The sequence below is a fragment of the Saccostrea cucullata genome, unplaced genomic scaffold, assembly GCF_032062105.1.
Source record: "Saccostrea cucullata isolate Sc308-1 unplaced genomic scaffold, CSIRO_AGI_Scuc_v1 ctg1315, whole genome shotgun sequence".
NCBI classification, from domain to species: Eukaryota; Metazoa; Mollusca; class Bivalvia; order Ostreida; family Ostreidae; genus Saccostrea; species Saccostrea cuccullata.
In genome coordinates this window covers 99,710-120,740 of record NW_026927353.1, presented here as the reverse complement: position 1 = coordinate 120,740, position 21,031 = coordinate 99,710, and the positions used below count along the sequence as shown (strand labels likewise).

General features: G+C 35.3%; 1 protein-coding gene across 1 annotated transcript; it reads left to right on the top strand.

Annotated features, from left to right (window-relative positions):
• Positions 1–18,623: 18,623 nt before the first annotated feature.
• On the top strand, positions 18,624–20,016 carry LOC134274182 (nucleolar protein 58-like). Its single transcript, XM_062756437.1, has 4 exons — positions 18,624–18,995; positions 19,045–19,338; positions 19,438–19,576; positions 19,949–20,016. Exons 1-4 carry the CDS (start codon positions 18,624–18,626, stop codon positions 20,014–20,016), a joined length of 873 nt encoding a protein of 290 aa, XP_062612421.1.
• The last annotated feature ends 1,015 nt before the right edge of the window (positions 20,017–21,031 follow it).

Sequence of the window (21,031 nt, the reverse complement as noted above, 5' to 3'; positions counted from 1 at the left end):
GCTATTTATACCCCCTAAAGATTTATTATTAGGTATCAAATTTGCATATTTCATAAAGAACGAATGCATGTACACATAGATACAAATGCAAACATAGTAATATTTGCCCTCAACTGAAGTCTTTCACAGTCTATTCACCAAGACAGTCAAATTTACTATAAAGATATAATTCTTATCATTGAAAACATTTATAAGTTATGTACAAATCAGATACTTTGTGCTAGTTCACATATTCTGTATCAGAAATGAATTAATTATAATGTATGATTATGTGTTGTACATAATATTCAAGCATTTATCTATATGACTAAGGTTTCCTTACTTTTATGTACTATACAATGCATATACCACCTTTTAAGTTAAATTTTCTTACATTATTTTCTTCAACCATTTTTCCATTACGATTCTTCTAAACTGAAATACATACTGCATAAGTGGGGTTAAAGAAGTCTCCATGATGCATAGGTGCTGCACTTGGCTCAGATGATGGACAGAACATCCATAATACTGTTCATATACTATATCAACCAGAAATCGACAATTTCCACAGCAAAAATAATTATATTATAAAAACTCCTTATCATCTATCTGCAATGCTTCTCGTTCATTCGTTCCATAGTGAAATGGTCTGTGATATTGTAGGGCAATGATTTGATTTTACAACTGTTTAGCTATATATTTATTCATTCTGAAATTCCCTCTAAAGACTGAAGGTCAATACTAGTAGGGAGAACGGGGTACTCCGCATGGTCTTGGAACATTAGCTGAGGAATGTAATCCCCGATGATTGATGTTACGTTTTTCCGATTTAGTAGCTTTCCTTGGTTGAGTTTCAGACATTTTGTAGTAGGTATAAAGGGTCTGGTTTCCAAAAAAGGCGGAGATCCAATAGTGGAGATTCTTTACTTTATCAAAGCTGCTTCCATACCGTTTAGAAATCTCTCTAACACTATCCATTCTTTCAAATACAGTGTAACGCCTTTCTTGGTAGGATAGGATTTCCGATTTTCTCCACCATAATGACGAATAGGAATCTGTATAACGAAATGTGATAAGTCCTTCCTCAATAAAGGGAATATAGCGCCGTTGAGCGGTAAACGACGCACTAAAATTTTTATCCGGTAAATTTATACAGAAAAGTTTCCTTTCATCACACGCGTTTTTCCTTCTCGGAAATGTTTTTTTTACTTACTAAAACACTTCATTTACTACAGAATTAAAGTCAGCATTTTCCAGATGAATGTCATCGGAATATAGGATTTGCGAATCCCTACAAACGTCAATTTTTCCATCAGGAAAAGTAATTGTCACTTTGTTTAGAACCAAACAAATAGTTGACTTGGTTTGCGTCACATTGTTGTGTCCATAGTCACTATCTTCACACTCGAACATGGTCTCGCAATTCACGCGACTCTATGTTGTCTCGGTACGTCCCTCACGATGTGTGTCCTCCTCCTATGGTCGAGTTAGGTTTTTTGCCTCTAACAAGTCTCTCACAAAGTCATCTGACGGAAGATCACAGAATCTAACGAAATGTTCTCAAGGAAATCTAGTTCCCTCTGTGGTGGCTGTTTAGTTTGATCCCCTCAGTCGCTCTCAAAAGTATAGCCGACATATGGTGGGGGGTTAAACAATGGGTATATTGTCTGAGAGAACAATGGAATGGACAATCGGGATGATTAGGTTAACCCCTCTCTATTGTAAAACGAGGGGGGAGAACAATGGAGAAAGGTAATGGATGACATTTTGGTGACCTAAAGGAGACGTCACTGTGAGTGACAACCGTAGAGCAGTGACCTGAAAAGGTCACATGGCTCTACGAGACCTGGAGAGAGGATCACCTTAACCGTCACAACAAAAGAGGGATAATTCCTATCTGTAGACAAGACCAATCAGAATCGCATAGAGTATCACCTGTAGCATAATGATCAGACGACGAGTGATTATGACGTGGATGTAATGAATTGCCACCATTCCTCCTGGTGGCCAAGTGGACCAGACCCAAGATAAAATACAAAATGAGCATGAATTAAATGAATCGCATCAGAAAACCCAATATATATAAACATATTCTCAATATATACATATTTATATAACTCAATATGTATAAAACAAAAAGGGTTATTTAAATTAAAAAAAAATATGAACTTTATGAAAACCCCAAGGAAGAATTTAAAATACACGAAAAATATGATGTTAGCTTAAGCTCGAGCCCGAGGCAATAAAAAAGCTCCATGAACACAATTATTCTAAAAAAAATGAACATTTTAATATTTACACCTTTTTTTACTTTACTTTTAAAAAATGCATTTCGGGTGGTGCGCCTCACGACCAAAACCGTGGATCTTGCAGTGGATCCTCTACTGATTTGTTTCGTGCCGGCTCCAGAGTAAGGTGCATCGACAGCGTCTAGGGCAAAGTTTTGCAAAAGTTTGGTTTTTTCTGCCTTGGTTCTCTTGTGCATGATCTCTAAAAGTTGTTTTTATCTTTTTTTAATTGCCTTTTCGATCAACTTGGATAAGTGTCGAGTGTCAATATAGTGAACTGGGATATTTTGCAGTATACCGTCTTTATAGAGGGCATCTGAAGCTCTCCAGGTCAGTGGTTACCTCCGTTAACTCTAGGCAATCTTTGCAGAGGAGTTCCGGCATCCCCTCATTAGATCATGTGAACCCAGTAGTATGGTGCATTGGTAGATTTGCCCCCCACATCCAAGGACTGCAGGGGTGGTTAGCAGTGCCCTCATCCAGTACGTGTCCATACTTTGTACAATTTTATTTTTAGTAACCATTTTAATTATCTGATGTCTTGTTGTAGCATTCTCGTCTATGTTCAAATCATCGAAAGCATTAAATTGTTCCCTACTTGTACAAATGTAACTTTTCTAATCGGTACCAAGTCCTCATCGTCACTGCTATTGAATTGGATTTCATGCTTTCCCTGTTCTATTCTTTTTTTTCAGTATGCATTTATTATAATTACTTATCGTTATATTTGAAAGAAAACATCAGATCGAGGAGGCTTTTTTAATGATGATTAGAAAATTTTATACTGTTATTTCGTCAGTTACTTATAAATACATGTATATGAACAACAATCCAAAAAGAAAATTTCGTCCCAAAATTGATGGATGGTTACTCCTCCTCATCATCACTGGAATAAGACATCATCCTCGGTGCTAATCGTACTTCCTATTCTTTTCTTTCCTCTCACCTTTGTCGGCTAAGAGAGAAAAATAACATAATTGGCATTTGATTAGAATACATTTTTTTAAAGGAAAAATTTAATCATGAATTATCCCACGATGAAGGCTATTAACATGATACATATGAGATACCTACCTACAAGAATCGCTGAAGGCGGAGTGGTTGGCGGCCGCATGGAGTTGTTGAAGTTATTCACTTCCCGTAACCAGGCGTGATGAGGCCTTCACTTTCGGTGGCGAGGAAAGAATAAAAATATCTTTATTGACAGAGACACAGACACAAAAAATACAAATGATAAATAAATGTGTTCAGAACTTGATAGAATGGTTCATTTTTTAATTTGTCAATGAAAAAAGTGATTGACTTCAAATTTTATTGGAATGTTTGTTTAAAAATGAAAATAATTAAATCAATAAATTAATATTATAACCTTGTATGTGAAAAAAGTCTCCCATGAATTGGTTGACTATTACGCTTGTATTTCCTTTTAGTAATAAAAGGCCACTCGCGGTTGTCTCACCTTTTACAAGGCGAGTCTTGCACATGTCAGTTACATCCATGAGGAGTATGTTTCTTCGAGAAATTTCCCCCTTTTTAGACGATCAATTATATAACAAGGTTAAGCGAGTTCTGACAGCTGTAATCATTTAATAATTTTTTTAAAACCATTTTAAACCATTGTTTCTTTTTATTGTATTTTCAATCCAAATAGTTTAATGTTGTAAACATTACACTTTCTTATCATAACTAATGTTTACTTAAGAATACATACGATTTTTCACATATTTAAATATAATGCAGACTAACTCAGTCGATGAATATACATAGATCGGTTAATTGGTCATTTTTTTTTCGGAAGAAATATTCAGATTTTATTAAAACTAAGAGCCATACATCTCATAGGTACATAATAATACATATTCTACACAGTTGGGTAATAATAAATCATAAATATTGCTAAAATCATTTACATAGTTATTGGTAACCTTAAAATTGTCAAACTGATCGGGAATACAGTTAACAAAAGCATTTAAATTTTCTAACAGAACAGAGTTAACATCTATATTATTATTGCTATCATCTATCCATTTAACAGAGCTAACATCTACATTATTATTGCTATCATCTATCCACTTAACAGAGCTAACATCTACATTATTATTGCTATCATCTAGCCACTTAACAGAGCTAACATCTACATTATTATTGCTATCATCTAGCCACTTAACAGAGTTAACACCTACAAAAAAAAATATAGTTATATTTCTGATTGTTACAAACGCATTTACAGCGAAGAATAACTGCGCTGCGCTGCGCCTGCTGTTGTCTCTCCAACGACTCCACCTTCTCCATTAATTCACTTATTTTAGCGGAGCGGAAACTCTCCCACTCGATGGTGGGCTGAAACAAGAAAAGAGATTCATATATATATATATATACGAATAATTTCGTTAAACTGTAAGAAATATATGATAATTCAATTAGTCTACAGTTACTTACAGAGTCCAGGTCGGATTTCAACCGCTGGTTGAACCACCTAACAGGCGTCGCCGGGGTGTGTTCTATAAAAAAAAATATAAATATATATCAATCTTTGTGTATTATCTTTAATGCAAACACGTTACGTTTAAATATAAAAAATAGGTTTCATTTCATCCAATCGTGAAAGTTATGAACTTCAAATTAACTACTTACGATCATTGTCTTAGGCGTTGACGGATAAAATATGTAAGAATTTGACATCTGCAAGAGACATTGGCATAATATTATTATGAAATTGAAATTTAATATTTTAAATAATAATGTAAATCTTACAAGTTATTTTCAAGAAGTACTTACTTTGTCGTTGGTTGGAATCGAAAGAGGGAGAAATTATATGAGAGTGGTAATATAAAGCCATGTACCTCCCCTCTCCTAGCACCTTAAACATCATCATTTAAAGCGCCTTTTTTTTAATGACTCGGTTGATGAAAACTCAACAGCTTACCGCACTCATGAAAGGCTCTACAACGAGATTTATTTTTCAAAAGTATTAAGATAGTATAGAGTTCCTTATAAAGAAAATTTGGACATGATGTTCTTAAGTGTGATCTCCCCGAGATATCAATGATTGTAAATATAAAATACCTAATATCCGCCTTATTGGAGGAATAAGCATATTGAGGCTGAAAAAACAAGAGTTCAATAATCTTTCGTTCAAATCCAGGTCTGATTTAACGGAGAAATTGTGACGTCCTTTACTAACACCTATCACTGTGACAGATTTCTGTAACACTAATCTATACATCATCGATTTCAGTATCCTGTGGTTTCAGAATCTTGTGTTGATTTCTCAGTCAAGAAGATTCGTAAAAATTTGACAATAAACAAAACAAGAGGCCCAGGGGCCACAGCGCTCACCTGAGCACATCGGGCTTGAATATACCCCCCCCCCCTTCAAGGTGTTCATGATTTGAACAAACTAGAATCTACACTACCTGAGGATGATTCCATATAAATATCCCGGGTATCACTAATCATAGCTTTGAAGTACTTGAAAAGAAGATTTTAAAAGGTTTCCCTATATATCCCTATGTAAAACTTGGGTCGGCCATTTTGGCCCCACCCTATCCCCAGGGCCGGGGGTCATGATTTGAAAAAACTTGAATCTACACTACCTGAGGATGATTCCACATGAGTTTCATCTTTCCTGGCCCAGTGGTAATTGAGAAGGATTTTTAAAGATATTTCCTATATATTCCTATGTAAAACTTGGGTCAGCCATTTTGGCCTCACCCTTGCCCCGGGGGTCATGATTTGAACAAACTTGAATCTACACTACCTAAGGATGATTCCACATGAGTTTCATCTTTCCTGGCCCAGAAGTTCTGGAGAATAAGATTTTTAAAGATTTTTCTTATATATTCCTATGTAAATCTAGGGTCGGCCATTTTGGCCCCATCCTTGCCCCGGGGGTTATGATTTGAACAAACTTGAATCTACACTACCTAAGGATGATTCCACATGAGTTTCATCTTTCCTGGCCCAGTGGTTCTGGAGAAGAAGATTTTTAAAGATTTTTCCTATATATTCCTATGTAAAACTTGGGACGGCCATTTTGGCCCCACCCTTGCCCCAGGGGTCATGATTTGTACAAACTTGAATCTACACTACCTGAGGATGCTTCCACATGTGTTTCATCTATCCTAGCCCAGTGGTTCTGGAGAAGAAGATTTTTAAAGATTTTTCCTATATATTCCTATGTAAAACTTGGGACGGCCATTTTGGCCCCACCCTTGCCCCGGGGGTCATGATTTGAACAAATTTGAATCTACACTACCTGAGGATGCTTCTACATGAGTTTCATCTTTCCTGGCCCAGTGGTTCTGGAGAAGATTTTTTTAAAATGCCATTAATTTTTAACAAATTCATGATTATCTCCCCTTGGAAGAGGGCGTGGCCCTTCATTTGAACAAACTTGAATCCCCTTCACCCAAGGATACTTTGTGCCAAGTTTGGTTGAAATTGGCCCAGTGGTTCTTGAGAAGAAGATGAAAATGTGAAAAGTTTACAACGACGACGACGACAACAACAACGACAACGACAACGACAGACGACGGACAAATTTTGATCAGAAAAGCTCACTTGAGCCTTCGGCTCAGGTGAGCTAAAAAGACAATAACATTGTACAATCGTTCACTTTTTCTTCCCCGCTTGAAAAGTGGGGGATAGTAGTGATATACTCAGAGACGTAGCAACAGGGGGGGGGGGGGGGGGGATACCCCACTTTTTTTGCCAACAATACTTTAACTATTGAAAATGTTCATTGAAAGGCTGTTTGCCCCCCCCCCCCAACTTTATAGTAAAGTAAAGTAATATGAAGGGAATATAGTATTGTAAGCTTTAAAAATGGATATGGAAAGGAATTGTTATTGAGAAAAGATTGCCTCTATCCCCCCCCCCCCCCCCCCCCCCCCCCCCCCCACGAAATAGGATTTCTGAGTTTAGGCAATTTTCTTTTTTTTTTTATTTATTTATTTATTTTTTGCTTGTCAACTTTTTCATGTAAGTGAAAATAAAATTTCTGTGGCTGCCCCCCCCCCACCCCACTTTCAAAATCGATGCTACGCGCGTGATACTGCAACACACTTTATGATATAAAGTAAGATCCACCCATCTTAATTTATATTTCTTACAAAATATTGAAACAAAACTAGGAATCGAAATGTTACAGACTAAAGGAGATCGAAATAGTCTGAAAATGGTTGCACCCCCCCCCCCCCCGTCCCTTTTAACAATTTTAATCAGGAGACTGATAATTAATCTATTGTTTTTTAATGAAATTTTCTCGAAGACAGTATTGTTTCCATCTTCAACATCTTTAACATGCAACTCTCTTTTAAGAATTTGTTGAATTCTCAATCTCTACTGATAAAAAGTATTCAAACAGAATGATAACATCATTAAAACGTATATATATTTGATTACAATACAACTAAAACTAAGTGTCCCAGTGTTTGATTTTTTTCTTTACGTTTACAAGAAAACAGTGTCAGTTTCGTCTTCAACACGCGCTCTTCGTTTAGTACCAACTTTAATCTGTAGTTTAATGAATTAACTCTATATCTCCAATATTTTTTTTACAATAATAAAAATTCTTTTACCAAAATTACATTTCTTAAAAGATTAAATCGTCTGTATACTAAAACTTACCAGGGGAGGACTTGGCGGTGTATCGATAGTCAATTTCGCTCTCATGTCCTCTATTTCCCGCTTGATCGTAAGTTCGCTCAGCTACATTGCCTCATACACAGCAGCTGGCATTGATACTTGCTATCCAAGTTGGTTATCTTAAATTAAGAAAAAATACAGGTGTATTAATATTATCAATAATGCCTAATGAAAAAAACTATATTTTTAAAAACAATGCTGGAATTTTTATTAAAAGTTTAAATACTACATTGTATATTAGAAGTATTACATTTTTCAAAGGAAATTATTAAATCGTCTTTTTTCTGAGTAATCTATCTGCAAATGCATGGTTTTCAACTTAAAAAAAAAAATAAATAAAAAAAACAAACAACTTAGTTACACTTTTCAAAATTGTAGCATCAATTGGAAATCTAGAAGACTTATATTTATAATTTATCCGATGCTCATAGCGTCATAGAGAATATAGACTTTTAAATTACCTTGGATGTGTAGCCAAATTTTACCGCGGAATGCAGCGAGCTGAATGACATAACGTCCATTTGGAAAAGCTCTCTTTTTGGAACTGGCAATAAACTGGATACCATGAACGGTATCTTCTTTTTCAAAAGTTACATCCATCTTAGGGTTTGTAGGTATAAAATTTTACTTCCCGTTGCAATGAAGAGTAGGTAGGTATAAAATTTGTTTTCCGTCGCAATGATTTTTTGTCATTATCCAGAGTTATATATACCCCCGTGTGAGCAAGTACACAAAAAATATATATAAACAATGTTGTTTTTTTCCTAAGGAAATCAACAATCTTGAATAGAACAAGATTGTTTCAAAATGAAGGTCGCTCGAGGGGCGATGAACTGACCGTTTACTTCGTTACTCCCCCCTCTGGTAACCATACCCATCCATGAAGTCACATTAATAACGAAGTCTTTGTTGAGTCTGCAACAAATAGAATGAACTTTCCCTGAACTCTTCTGTGTTTACTACAAATGGAAAGGGGGGGGGGTCACAAAATATTGTTGCAAGCATATATGCAAACCCTTTTCTTTTTATTATCTATAATAAATTTTGACATCATGATCATAAAAATACACATTTTCAACGTTTAATAATCAGTATAAATCATGGAGGAAGAAATAAAAGTATTTTTCTGATTCCTCATAATTTTGTCTATAAAATTCAATCAACTTATTATACATCGGGTTCGACATCTGATTATTTATTCGCGCGGTTGCTTGGCAATCGTCATGCTTTTCTTGTTTGCGTTATTTAAAATTTTAACATTAATTTGTTGTAAAAAAAGATGTGTTTTTATATGAGGCATGTGATAACGAAAGCTGCAATTGGTATGAAAACAGCAGATTTGTTGGATGTATTGACAAACATGTGTTACCTTTCTTGTATTTCGACACCACCTCCAGCATTGACCGGACATGTGCATCCGTGCGACAGATTTTCATCCAAAGTGAATTTGACTGTAATGATGTACCATCCATTATTGAAAATGCCAAAAATGTACCGATTGTATTTGTAGAAGATGATGAGACTCAATGTGTAAGTTGAACCTTTCATTATGAATCATGGCTCTCATATTATATTACAAGTTCACAACCTTTCCATGATCTTTATGAACTGTTTGTGCAAATTTAAAAACATGGTCAACAACCGTATGTGCTTTGCAACCAGTTTCATTTAAGAAATTCTAGAGTTTATTTAAATGATTTTTTTTTCTTTTTAAATAAATGAATGATTATGTATCAACTTTGAAAAGTAAGAATGCTAATCAAAAGTTACATAATGAGACAAGTTATATTGCAGATTGGTTTTTTGTCCAGGGATGTCAAAAATTCGGGGGATGTAATAAAATTTGAACTCATTTTACTCTTCATATTGTTAATATAGGAATGTTAGAATTTATTGTAAATTTCATGTGAATGTAGATTATTTCACCATCATCTCACGTGCTGACCAAGGAGACCGTCCCCGATCAGACCATGGGACACATCACGAGCAGTCCAGATCACGCTATGGGACACGTCACGAGCAGTCCAGGTCAGACCATGAGACATGTCACGAGCAGTCCCGATCAGGCCATGGGACACTTAATGAGTAGTCCAGATCAGACCATGGGACATGTCACAAGCAGTCCTGATCACGCTATGGGGTACATCGCAAGCAGCTCTGGTGACGGCATGGTACACATGAGCAGTCAACATGTGAGTATAGGTTCCAAGCAGTGCTCGCTAACCTCAATAAGTGATGAAATAGCATACATGTACAATAATACAATTGTAACAATCTTCCACAGTCGGATGAAGTGAGCACTGACCACGAGACGAGTACCACTGGAACCACCCAAAGTTCCTCACATGATGACGGAAATGGTGTTCCAATGCTAACCATCCTCATAAGTAAATACTTATCCATTTCTTCATTTTGTTTATCTCTATTTACAACAATTTTAACATTAATTCTTTTAAGATAGTGGTTAATTAAAAAGAATCAAAACCAATCTTTAATAAATCGAATATATACTAGATCAAGCTCAATCATTAGTAGTATAACCGACATATGGGGGGGGGGGTTAAACAATGGGCCTATTGTTTGGGAGAACAATGGGGAGGACAATGGGAGGATGATCCGGATTATCCCCCTTTATTGTAAGGGGGGGGGGGGGGACAATGGAGGGGTAAACAAGGGATCTATTGTTTGGGAGAACAATGGGGAGGACAATGGGAGGATGATTCGGATTATCCCCCTCTATTGTAAGGCGAGGGGGGAAGAACAATTAAACAAGGCTATGGATGACCTCACCGTCACCCGGAGGAGACATTGTCGTGTCAGAGACACGACAATTTAACGGGATAATCCTATTTGTAAACAAGACAAGAAACATTGTATATCTCCAGTAGTATAATGGCCAGACGATGGGTGATTATGATGTGGATGTAATACATTGTAAAACGCACTTAAAGATTGATACTAAATATCGGAAAACGTATATATAAATAAAACTGAAAGTGCACCCGAAGTGTGATCACAGCTTGTCTGAACCTAAAATAGTACCTTTAACGAGAGAACAAGATGTTGAACAACAAAGGATGGATAATGTTCACATGTAGTCATAACATTTACACAGCAGTAAGACGAACATACCGAAGACCGGATGTTAAATGACTGATTACGACAAATGGTGTATTTAAAAAAAAATACACGATTTCTAACAATCAAATAACCTCCAATCATCGGCATGTTTTTGTCTCAGATATATACTCCAAGTTTTATCTTATCAATGAAACCTTTTATATGAATAAACTGTTTTAAAATTCGGACATACCGAAGTTTAGATGTTAAATGACTGATTACGACAACTTGTGTATTTTTTTTTAAATACACACGTTTTCTTACAATCAAATAAAGTCCAAACATGGGCATGTTTTGTTCAAGATACTTAAAGTTTATCTTTTCAATGAAATCCTTTAAATGATTAAACTGATTTTGTTGTGTTCCAACACATTCCTTCTTCAACGAAATCAATACACATCACATCCATAAAAAATATTGATCTTTTTTATTGTAAAATTTCACATTCTACTGCGTGGCGCTTTCCATGAGAATGCTGTAAAGAGAAACGATAAAAAGTTAATATAGCCACAAATATGTCCACACAATACACTAATACTGGAATACTAAACTAAGCGCTTCGTTCTTCCTACTTCCGTTGACCCTCCTGATCATAAAAAAAAAATAAAAGTACTTACGTTTCGTCGACGTCTTCTTTTATTTCAGGGCTGAAATAAAAGATACAATTTATAAAAGTAACGATATTCACACATTGTTTCTAGTCAGCTTTCGGAAAATATGATATTTATTTCAAAATTCAAATACATACGGAGGTGTCTCCACATAAGAATGAAGAGAGAGAGAGAGAGAGAGTGAGTTCAAGTAAATTTTAATTTTCAACCACAGTACTAACGAAATTCAGTAATGTGATATGCTTACGTGCTTTGGGTCAACCCCTGACTGAAAGAGAGATTATTGTGATGGTCAAAATAAGAGACACACAACAAGTACACTATAACCATCAAAAATATGAAATATTTTACTGTAATAAAAAAGATTGAGTAAAGTGATTGAGTAAAGTGAGTAAAGTGAAACCTTTCCACCAATTCCCCGATGGACACATTGTTGAGGGAATCCCCCAGTTCTTCTTCTTCTACCCTGCTGACCGTACTTAAAGAAGAGAAAAATAAATATGAATTCTACAGGTCATGAATGTCTATGAAGAACGAATTTAAATACTTAAAAAATACTAACTTGGGTCTCTTGGGTGCATTAGGTGGCACACTGTAAATGAAAGACTATAACGTTAAAATTGAAAATAAGAAGATAAATGAATAAATACATGTGTATCTTACAAGGAGTATTAAATTTTTATCTCTGTAATTAATTAAATAAAATGAAGAGATGAAACTGATGGGATTTTTGTTTATCTCCGTCATATATTTCACTGACCCAAATGCAGTCGAGGTCACTTTTGATTCACCATCCCCGTCTCTAAAACGTTTAGAAATAAATGCATGAACAAAATATATAAATATTATATTTAAGGAATGGTAAATAAAACTTTTTTAAATAATTTTTTTTAAAAATACTAACTTTGGTCTCTTGGGTGCATTAGGAGTCACACTGTAAATGAAAGACTATAACGTTAAAATTATAAATAAAAAGATCAATGTATAAATACATGTGTATTTTACAAGAAGTATTAAATTTTATCTCTTTAATTAAATTAAAAATTTTAATAATTTATACTCATGGGTTTTTTTTTTATTTGAAAATGAAAAGTTCAATGAATAAATACACGCGTATCGTACAAGGAGTATTAAATTTTATCTATTAATTAATTAAATAAAATGAATAGTGGAAACTGATGGGATTTTTGTTTATCTACGTCATATATTTCACTGACCCTAATGCCGACTCATCTTCTTCACCATCCCCGTCTCTAAAACGTTAAGAAATGAATGTATGAACAAAATATACTTAAATATTATATTTAAGGAATGATAAATGAGGAGGGTTAATAAGACTTATTCTACTTACTCTTTATGGGGGGTTCCGATTGGCGTACTAATTAATGTGTTGAAAAAAAGCATAGGAATTAATGGTAAGAAATAGAAAAGAAAAAAAAACGAAAGAAAATGAATTCCAGTCTTTTAAAATAAAATTTCAGTGAAAGATTGAATTATAGCTAGGCATCACCGACGGTTAACGCAGATGAGGATGATAAATTCATTAATAGATATGATCTTTAAAATTATGTTTCTTAAATACTTGTAAAGCGAAATAAAGTTAAAGAATGAAAATATTTTCTTTTTACCTCGCCCTCTTCCCATAAGTAACTTCATATCTACCAATTAAAAAAGAAATACAATAATACAATCACTTACCAAAAATGACACAATTCTCAAGTTTTAAAAATGATGAAAGAGGACTTACGGGCAGGGAACGTTGTCAATTTTGTCTATAATCGAGGACAAGTCCCCAATTATTTCAGTTATAACTCCACATATACAATTTGGGGTTTTGGATGCCATGACTGGTAAGATTTCAAGGGAAATTTTTTCTCTTTTTATTTGAAAAAAGGTAACACGTGATATGAGTACCAAATTTGAATAATAAAAACTGAGTCTTATGTACAGTGAATCTATTGAAAAAGAGAAAATGAAAAATTTGTACTGGTCATCCTCCCTGTCAATCAAAGAGGAGCAAAAAAAAAAAGAAATCCCTGCGTGTGAAATTATACAATTCTATCAGTCTTAATTAAAGATGACTCTAAATTAATGTACATACAATAAACAAGACTGAAAAAAAATGCTAGTCTAGTAACGAAACATTTTAACAAGGAAATCATCATGTTGTCATTTTTACCATTACCATCTGTTCTGAACGGTGATTTATCGTTTTTAAAAATGTGGTCAGACATTTTTATTATGATTAGAAAGTGTTGTAGAGTAAATTTCCATCAGTGTCATCACTCACTGTGTAATTAAAGATATAAATATGGACAGGGTCATCAGTGTACTGGTCAGATTATACCCGTTTTGTTCTGTGTGATCCAACTTCTCACACCAAGGAAAAAGATGAATGTTTTAACCATTTTTGTTGCTTGTATATACTTAATATCAGAGAATTCTCTCACAGTACATAATTGTGAGGAGTGTCAGTATAATTTCCCTGAATACGCATCTTGTACAGGGGAGTCCGTCTGTGTGTACGGGGTAAAGACTGTTCAAGTGGAATGTTGGATCTGCAACATAAAAACTGATATACTCATTGAACAACTGTTAATTCTAGGAGATTGTGTGAATGCTTCCAATTTTAAAAGATTTTGTGATCAAAATGTGAAGTTTATAGAAATGATGAAATCAAAAGATACCCTGTTCTGTTCAGGTGAGCCCCCCACCCCCTTTTTTTTCTCTATACCCTGAGAAATATTCTCGTACAAAGGAAAATGACGCAGTTCATTATGTAATAAGAGGTCATCATTCGGTCAAATCCCACGAATGCAACCGTGGGAAAAACAGACCAAGGTCTATTCCAAAACAGGTTTAGCTCTGCACATCAGCCCCTGCGCAGTATACACGTGGCGCACCATGGTTTGTAAGAGCGTTTTTGTAGAGGGAACAGTGAAAGTGAAGTGTGGTACATGTACTTTTCTCGGATGTTTTTCAGTTTTTCATTTAAAATGTGCATGGGATTATAAAAAAAAAGTGCAATCTTGTTTTTCTATAATTAAGTGGATAATTCATGGATGTTTATTTTTACAGATCCGACAACTGCATCGCCAATGGCAATGGAGAGTACCCGTGAGTAAAATCCTTTAACTGTCTCAGATCTGTAGAAGTTTTTTTTATTTTTATGTTACGTGGTTATGTTTTCTACAGATCTGGTCATGTGTTCATTTATTTCCATTGTTTTGAAACTATTTTTCGTTATACAGTTCTTGTCAATTAAGAATTTTACATTAATTAAACGTACTGTTAGAGTCTTTTATGTTTCTTTATATTACTATCTCTACAGCTGTAAGTACGTCCGAGACGGATAAAGTCACCGCCTCTTCTCTGACGACTACTCTTTCGCTCCCCGGTATCCGTAAACACGACGACGTCACACCACAGACCACACCTGACATTACATACACGTCCCCTCTTAAGTCGCAAGGACGGAGAACGACCCATTTAACCACTCTCTACCCCATAACACACGGAAACGGGACTTTTCATATCACTGTCCCCTCCCTTAGCAGTCATAAATCGGCCATTACAGCTCTACTTACGTCCACCGCTAAGACGCGCGAACGGACTAAGACCACCTCACCTACCCCCTCCCCCATCACACACAGCGACACAATGTTCCTGAGTACATTCCGTTCCCCAATACCTACGGTGACGAGAAGATCAACAGTACATCCCCCTCCCACATTATATCGCCCGACGCTACGGACACTTCAACGAGGGACACGATCCATAGTACCCATGAGAGTTCAGACAAGGGTATCAAAAATGAACTTGACTATTTATTCATAACTATCCTTATACCTTTTTTTTATTTATAATGTGTGTCTGTGTTTTAAAACTAAAACGTACGAAAAAATCTAATCTTGTAAATAATTCAATTGAGATGGAATGTGATGATGAAGGTGAGACGATAGTATACAACGCCACAGATAAATAAATGCATGATCAAAATAAAATTTCCTTTAATCATATCAAGTGAGAGTGTAAAAAAAAAAGAATGTTTAACAGAATCAAGATCCGTGATTTGTATGAATAGTACTGTACTAATATACATCTTGTTTGCTACTAATATGATTTTTAAGTTATTATTCTTGTTATGAAACCTGATTATCAACCAATATCCTTATTGTATGCATGCATTAACACTGAGGGAGATTACACTAAAGTAAGTATACTTAATATATTTTCTGATCAAGTCTGAAATGCAATGAACACTATCGCGATTCGTTAAGAATTCATACTCAAATTGAAAAGTAATGTATGTTTTTACACGTAATTAATTTTTTTTCAAATTAATAATTGCAGTAGACACAGCGTACGGACTTGGAGTTACAGGCATATGTCTTATCATCCTTATCGTGCTGACGTGGGCAGTGAGACTTCTTCTTCGGAAGATGGGAATCACATGCAGGCTGCCCATGAAGAAAGGTCGTGTAAAGAGGTAATTTCTCTCTCTCTCTCTCTCTCTTAAATTGCATTCATGAAATGTTACAATCTTGCACTTGCTATATCAAGTTAAAACCAAATCAGTACGAAAACATGATTATAACATACAGGAGACCAGCACGAGACATTGAGATGAAGGATGTGAAAACTGTAAAGATAGATACGGATGAGGAGGAGGACGAAGAGGTGCAGCTGAGTACTCGCTACGACCTGCGTGGAAGAAAAGAATAAAGAGTAAGTTCATATGATGAATATCATATCCATCTTCGGCAGTGCGGACTGTAACTGTTCGATAAAAGCAGTAGTCTTGGCATGTAAAGATGCTCGAATAAGTCTGTGTGAAGACTGTTCATTTGCACTTTCTACACTTCTGTGACCTTTCAAAAATGCTTCATAACTGTTACTAAGAACTTCATAATTTTCCAAATGTTTCTATACACTGTCAATAATCTGTTGACTCTGTGCGAGCTCTACACCATGTTCTGACTCAGAAATAATACGATCAATGTCTCTTTTAATCATGGATAGCTTTGATGTAAAGCTAAAAACACTTTCCTCAAACTGGTGAGATCCTTGTGCTGTCATCTTCCTAGTCTGGCGAAGCTCCATACAAATGGCCAGGAATTAAGAATTTTTCACTGCACCGTTTATTGGACAAACCTCGTGAGAGGGTGAAAAACTACAAATTACAAAAGCATAATAAGAATTTGACAAAATATCAAAATCGTAAGCAATTATACAAAATTAAATGCGTAACTATAACATGTGAGCTAAACAGGCCTATATAAGGCTACCGCATGCTGAAAATGCGCTGTTTTACAAAACATTGTATTTGCAGAATTTAAACATGATAAAAAATATTGCGTAATACTATTAGATACAGATGATCAAGTTAGATATAAATTCAGGTAAAACAATACAAAACTTACTTCTTAGGGAGGCCAACTACGCCAGATTTAACAACAAAATCGAGAGGCAAACCGCATGGCCGCCATAATTAGAATAAACAGAATATCGAACCCGATCGAAATAAAGTATACAATACGGAAACGGCACAACATTGCTTAGAACAAGATAGAGAAATGAGAGTGTTAAAATGACAAAATGCAGTGCTATCATGTACGACTTGAGTAAACATGCAAACGCAAGAATTCAATTAAGTGATTTGATACAAAATGATCAAATGCTTCATTAAGGGTACACGACTGATCTGAGTTTACCGGTAATATAGGATACTGGTATTTTACAACACTTTTTTTTAACAATAGATGATTCTAAAAAAAAAAATAAATGCCAGCTTGTTTTGTAATGTGCAATTTCACTTGTTTTGAAAGAAAATAAAGAACTGTATAGCACGTTATTTAGCGGGGTGCTTATTTTAGCGTTTTGATTTTAATCGCTGATTTGTTACGCTTTAACCTCTGGAATTCCACCAAAAATTTACTGAAATTACACCTTTCAAATATAAAGGGTAGACAGGTCTGTCATTACCAATTGAAGGCTGATTGATGGAATTTTTACTAGTTTGTTTCCCGGTCGAGGATGTTGAGTATGCATTTTCATCATTATTGATATTTTCATTGATGATACTATCTGTTTCCTGATTGTCGGTGTCATGGTAACCAACACTCTCTTCATGCATCCTATGTACTTCATTCTCCATTTCTTCGAGTTCTTTGTATCTGTCTTGAATAGTTTCATTAAACTGTTCTAATTGTTCTCGCTTCGCTTGGAATTTTTCCTCCTATACTATTTTAGTTTCTTCAACCTTTTGTACCTCCTTTCGAATTATTTCCGCTCTTTTTCTAACTTGAATTTTCTCGTGATTCAAAATGTCAAAGCTGCCTCCTAGAGAGCCTGTATTAATACTTGATGCCTCGCTTCGCGGTGAATCTAAATATTCCTGCACTCTTTCTTGAGAGTCTAAAAATGTCTCTTCTATAACATCAGTTTCTTGATTTGTTTTTGCTAAGTTGTTCATGTCACTTGCCTATTTATACTCTGCAGAGAGCCACAGTAAATAATTCATCACAGGTTCCTGTAAATCAATTGTTGCCTTGCTGTGCGTAGTACTCTGCGACTGGGTAAATCTTGATCCAGTAAATTTAATAAATGGTGTTTAGCTCGAGTAAACTGTGACTGTTTTTTCACGTTTAATGTCGTCGAGGTCCAGTTTTGCCTCCGGTACTTCAACGACGTCTACTTTCGTTTTCTCACTATTCATTTCATCGATTGTTTTTTCGTCCTTCTCCATTTTCTGTACTTCCGAGGTTGCCGGAACGTTTTTTCCTTCTTGTTTACTTGCCATAACCACGCTCTGCTACCATTTGTTGCCGATAAACAACGATACCTTTGTTTTAAAACTTTAATCTCCGAACATGCGGTTTTACGAATACACAACGTTTTTACAACAACATACTGAAGCCCGAACCCGATCCCAAAAAAGTGACAATTTTTACAAAAAACATAAATCTCAAGAACAATGTCAGATCTAGGAAAGAGTTATCTACATGAGAATAAGGATCCAATTCACCTGGTCGAAGGTAGTCACTTCTGTAAGATGGGGAGGAAAGAGTCCCATGACTTATGGTTGAGTAGACTGAGGAAGACTACCATAACCTCCACAGGAGCAGACATCAGCACGGCTAGTCTTCCTCCTTCGGCAGCCACTTGGATCAGGCCAGCTGATGAAGTCCTGATGACCACAGAACCCAGTATAGCAGAGAAACCTACTGGAGCAGCCAGCGGTCCACTGGATGATTTTCCTGACTATAAACCAAACCTGGACTTCCTAGACAAGCTGCTGGGTTATGCTACACCTATCGGGACTGTGGTGACGGCTGAGACACTTGGAGTAAATGGGGATGTCCAGGAAACATCAGGGGAAAGGATGTATGAGGAAGATGATGATAATGGTGAGTGATGAGACGAAGGAGAAGAAAGATGAAAAGAAAGAGGAAGAGAAGAAAGATGAAGATGAAGAGAAGGAAGACGAGAAGGATAGAGAGGAGAACAGGAAAGAAGAAAGTGGTGAGAAAGACGAAATAGTAGTGATAAAGAGGAAGGACGGCAAGAAGAGGAAAAGATCGGATTCCACCAGCAGTTCAAGTAGTTCTAGTTTCAGTTCCAGTGAAGAGGAAGAGAAGATCAGAAAGGAGAAGAAACCTCAGAGTCAGACATTACTGAGATCAGCTTTAGTACCCAAATTAGATACGATTAATAACCATCTTTTCATGATACATGATGTGTTGCACCATATGATGGGGGTAAATTAAACAACAAACAGCTTATTTAAGAGAGATGAGGGATGCACAACGAACCAGCACTGTCGCGGCTGTCACACCTGCCCCAGTAAGAAGAAGAGAGAATGTGCCGAGAAGGAGGACACCAGAAAGAAGAACACCGTTCAGAAGGAGGCAGGCATGGAGGAAATGAGTATCCATTTTGTTAATGTAATTGCTTTCATATTTAAATGTAGACCTGTATATTCTACAATTTAGAGAGATGTATTTTATATATTTTTGAAAGAATTCAAATGTGTTAGAAGTTTTTATTATTGTTTTGAACTATTTTATTGAAATTACATTGGTCACATATTTCCATAATTTGGGAACCTGATCATATTAATTTATCTAATTAGCAAAATAATTTGATTTTAAAGTCATATATTCAGGGTAAATCTCTGAATCAGACTATTTCTGAGTTCTGATATTGTTTTGGGAAGAAATTTGTGTAAAAGGGAAATTATTTATGGTATTTTGAGGAGGCTATTAAATTATTTGTTAAAGAGATTATTGAATTCAATAGATGGTGAAACTTTAAGCAGACTCATAAGCAGTAAGGGTAGTAGTCTGGGGTCAGTTTGGAGTCAATGACGTCATGGGTCCGTTTAGGGTCAGGGGTCATTTAGGGACACAACTCCCAAGGTCTGTTGGGGTCACTCATTAACATGAGGTCACTTCACCAGTGGGTCCCTCTAGGGTCACCCTTCTATGGGTCTGTATAAGGTCACATACATTTTTGTAGTTGTCCAAGGTCACACTCTTTCTTCTGGGTCATATGAGGTAATGCTTTTAGAGTCAACTACATTATGTCAAAATAGGGTGAAATGAAATGTCACATCAAGGTGATTGGCATATCCTATGAACATCTTTTATTCAAGAATGAAAAAAAGGTCACAGATCAGAATTAATTCAAGAAGAGAGTCACAAAGTTCAGATGAAGGTTAAAATAAGATCCAATTGAAGGTCATAGGTTGAAATTGGATCAAAAATGAGAGTTGCTTATTGAGGTGAAAATGAAGATTAAGAGGTGAAGGTCACGTTTTCATGGTCAGGAAAGGTCAAATTAAGTCATGATGAAGTTAAAATCTGAGATCATTGTTATTTCTTAAATCCAATGCTATAAAAGGATACTCAATTTGTAAAATTAACACAGAAGTCACTTATACTGACAATATACCACACAGTGAATGTAAAACAGTAAGAATAAATATAAATAAGTAAGTAAGTAAGTATAACAGTAAGTATAAATATTTAAGTAAGTATAACAGTAAGTATATATAAATAAAAAAAAATGTTTTTCTGCCTTTTACTATTATCTTCTGACTTGGTTTAAAATCTTTATATGAGTATTGGACAATAAATTCCTCATGACATTCGTAAACTAAAAAGAAGACACTTGAATAGAATAATAATGTTTTAATATGTTTGATTTTGTTACTGTCAAAATGACAATGATATTATACCAATTTCAGTACATTCGTACAAGTATAAAACAATTTTCAAGAAAAAAGTATGAACATTCCAATTTTAAATGCCGATATCATCCAGTCTATATTTTTCGCAACATTTTAAAAGAAACTCTTTTCTTGCATTTTTTACATAGTCT

Bases quoted from the DNA above. Each gene is read 5' to 3' on its own strand.
- LOC134274182 (XM_062756437.1), top strand. From the start codon at position 18,624: ATGTCAGATCTAGGAAAGAGTTATCTACATGAGAATAAGGATCCAATT. The intron at 18,996-19,044 runs GTAAATGGGGAT...TGTATGAGGAAG, and splicing joins TGACGGCTGAGACACTTGGA to ATGATGATAATGGTGAGTGA. The intron at 19,339-19,437 runs GTACCCAAATTA...AGCTTATTTAAG, and splicing joins CATTACTGAGATCAGCTTTA to AGAGATGAGGGATGCACAAC.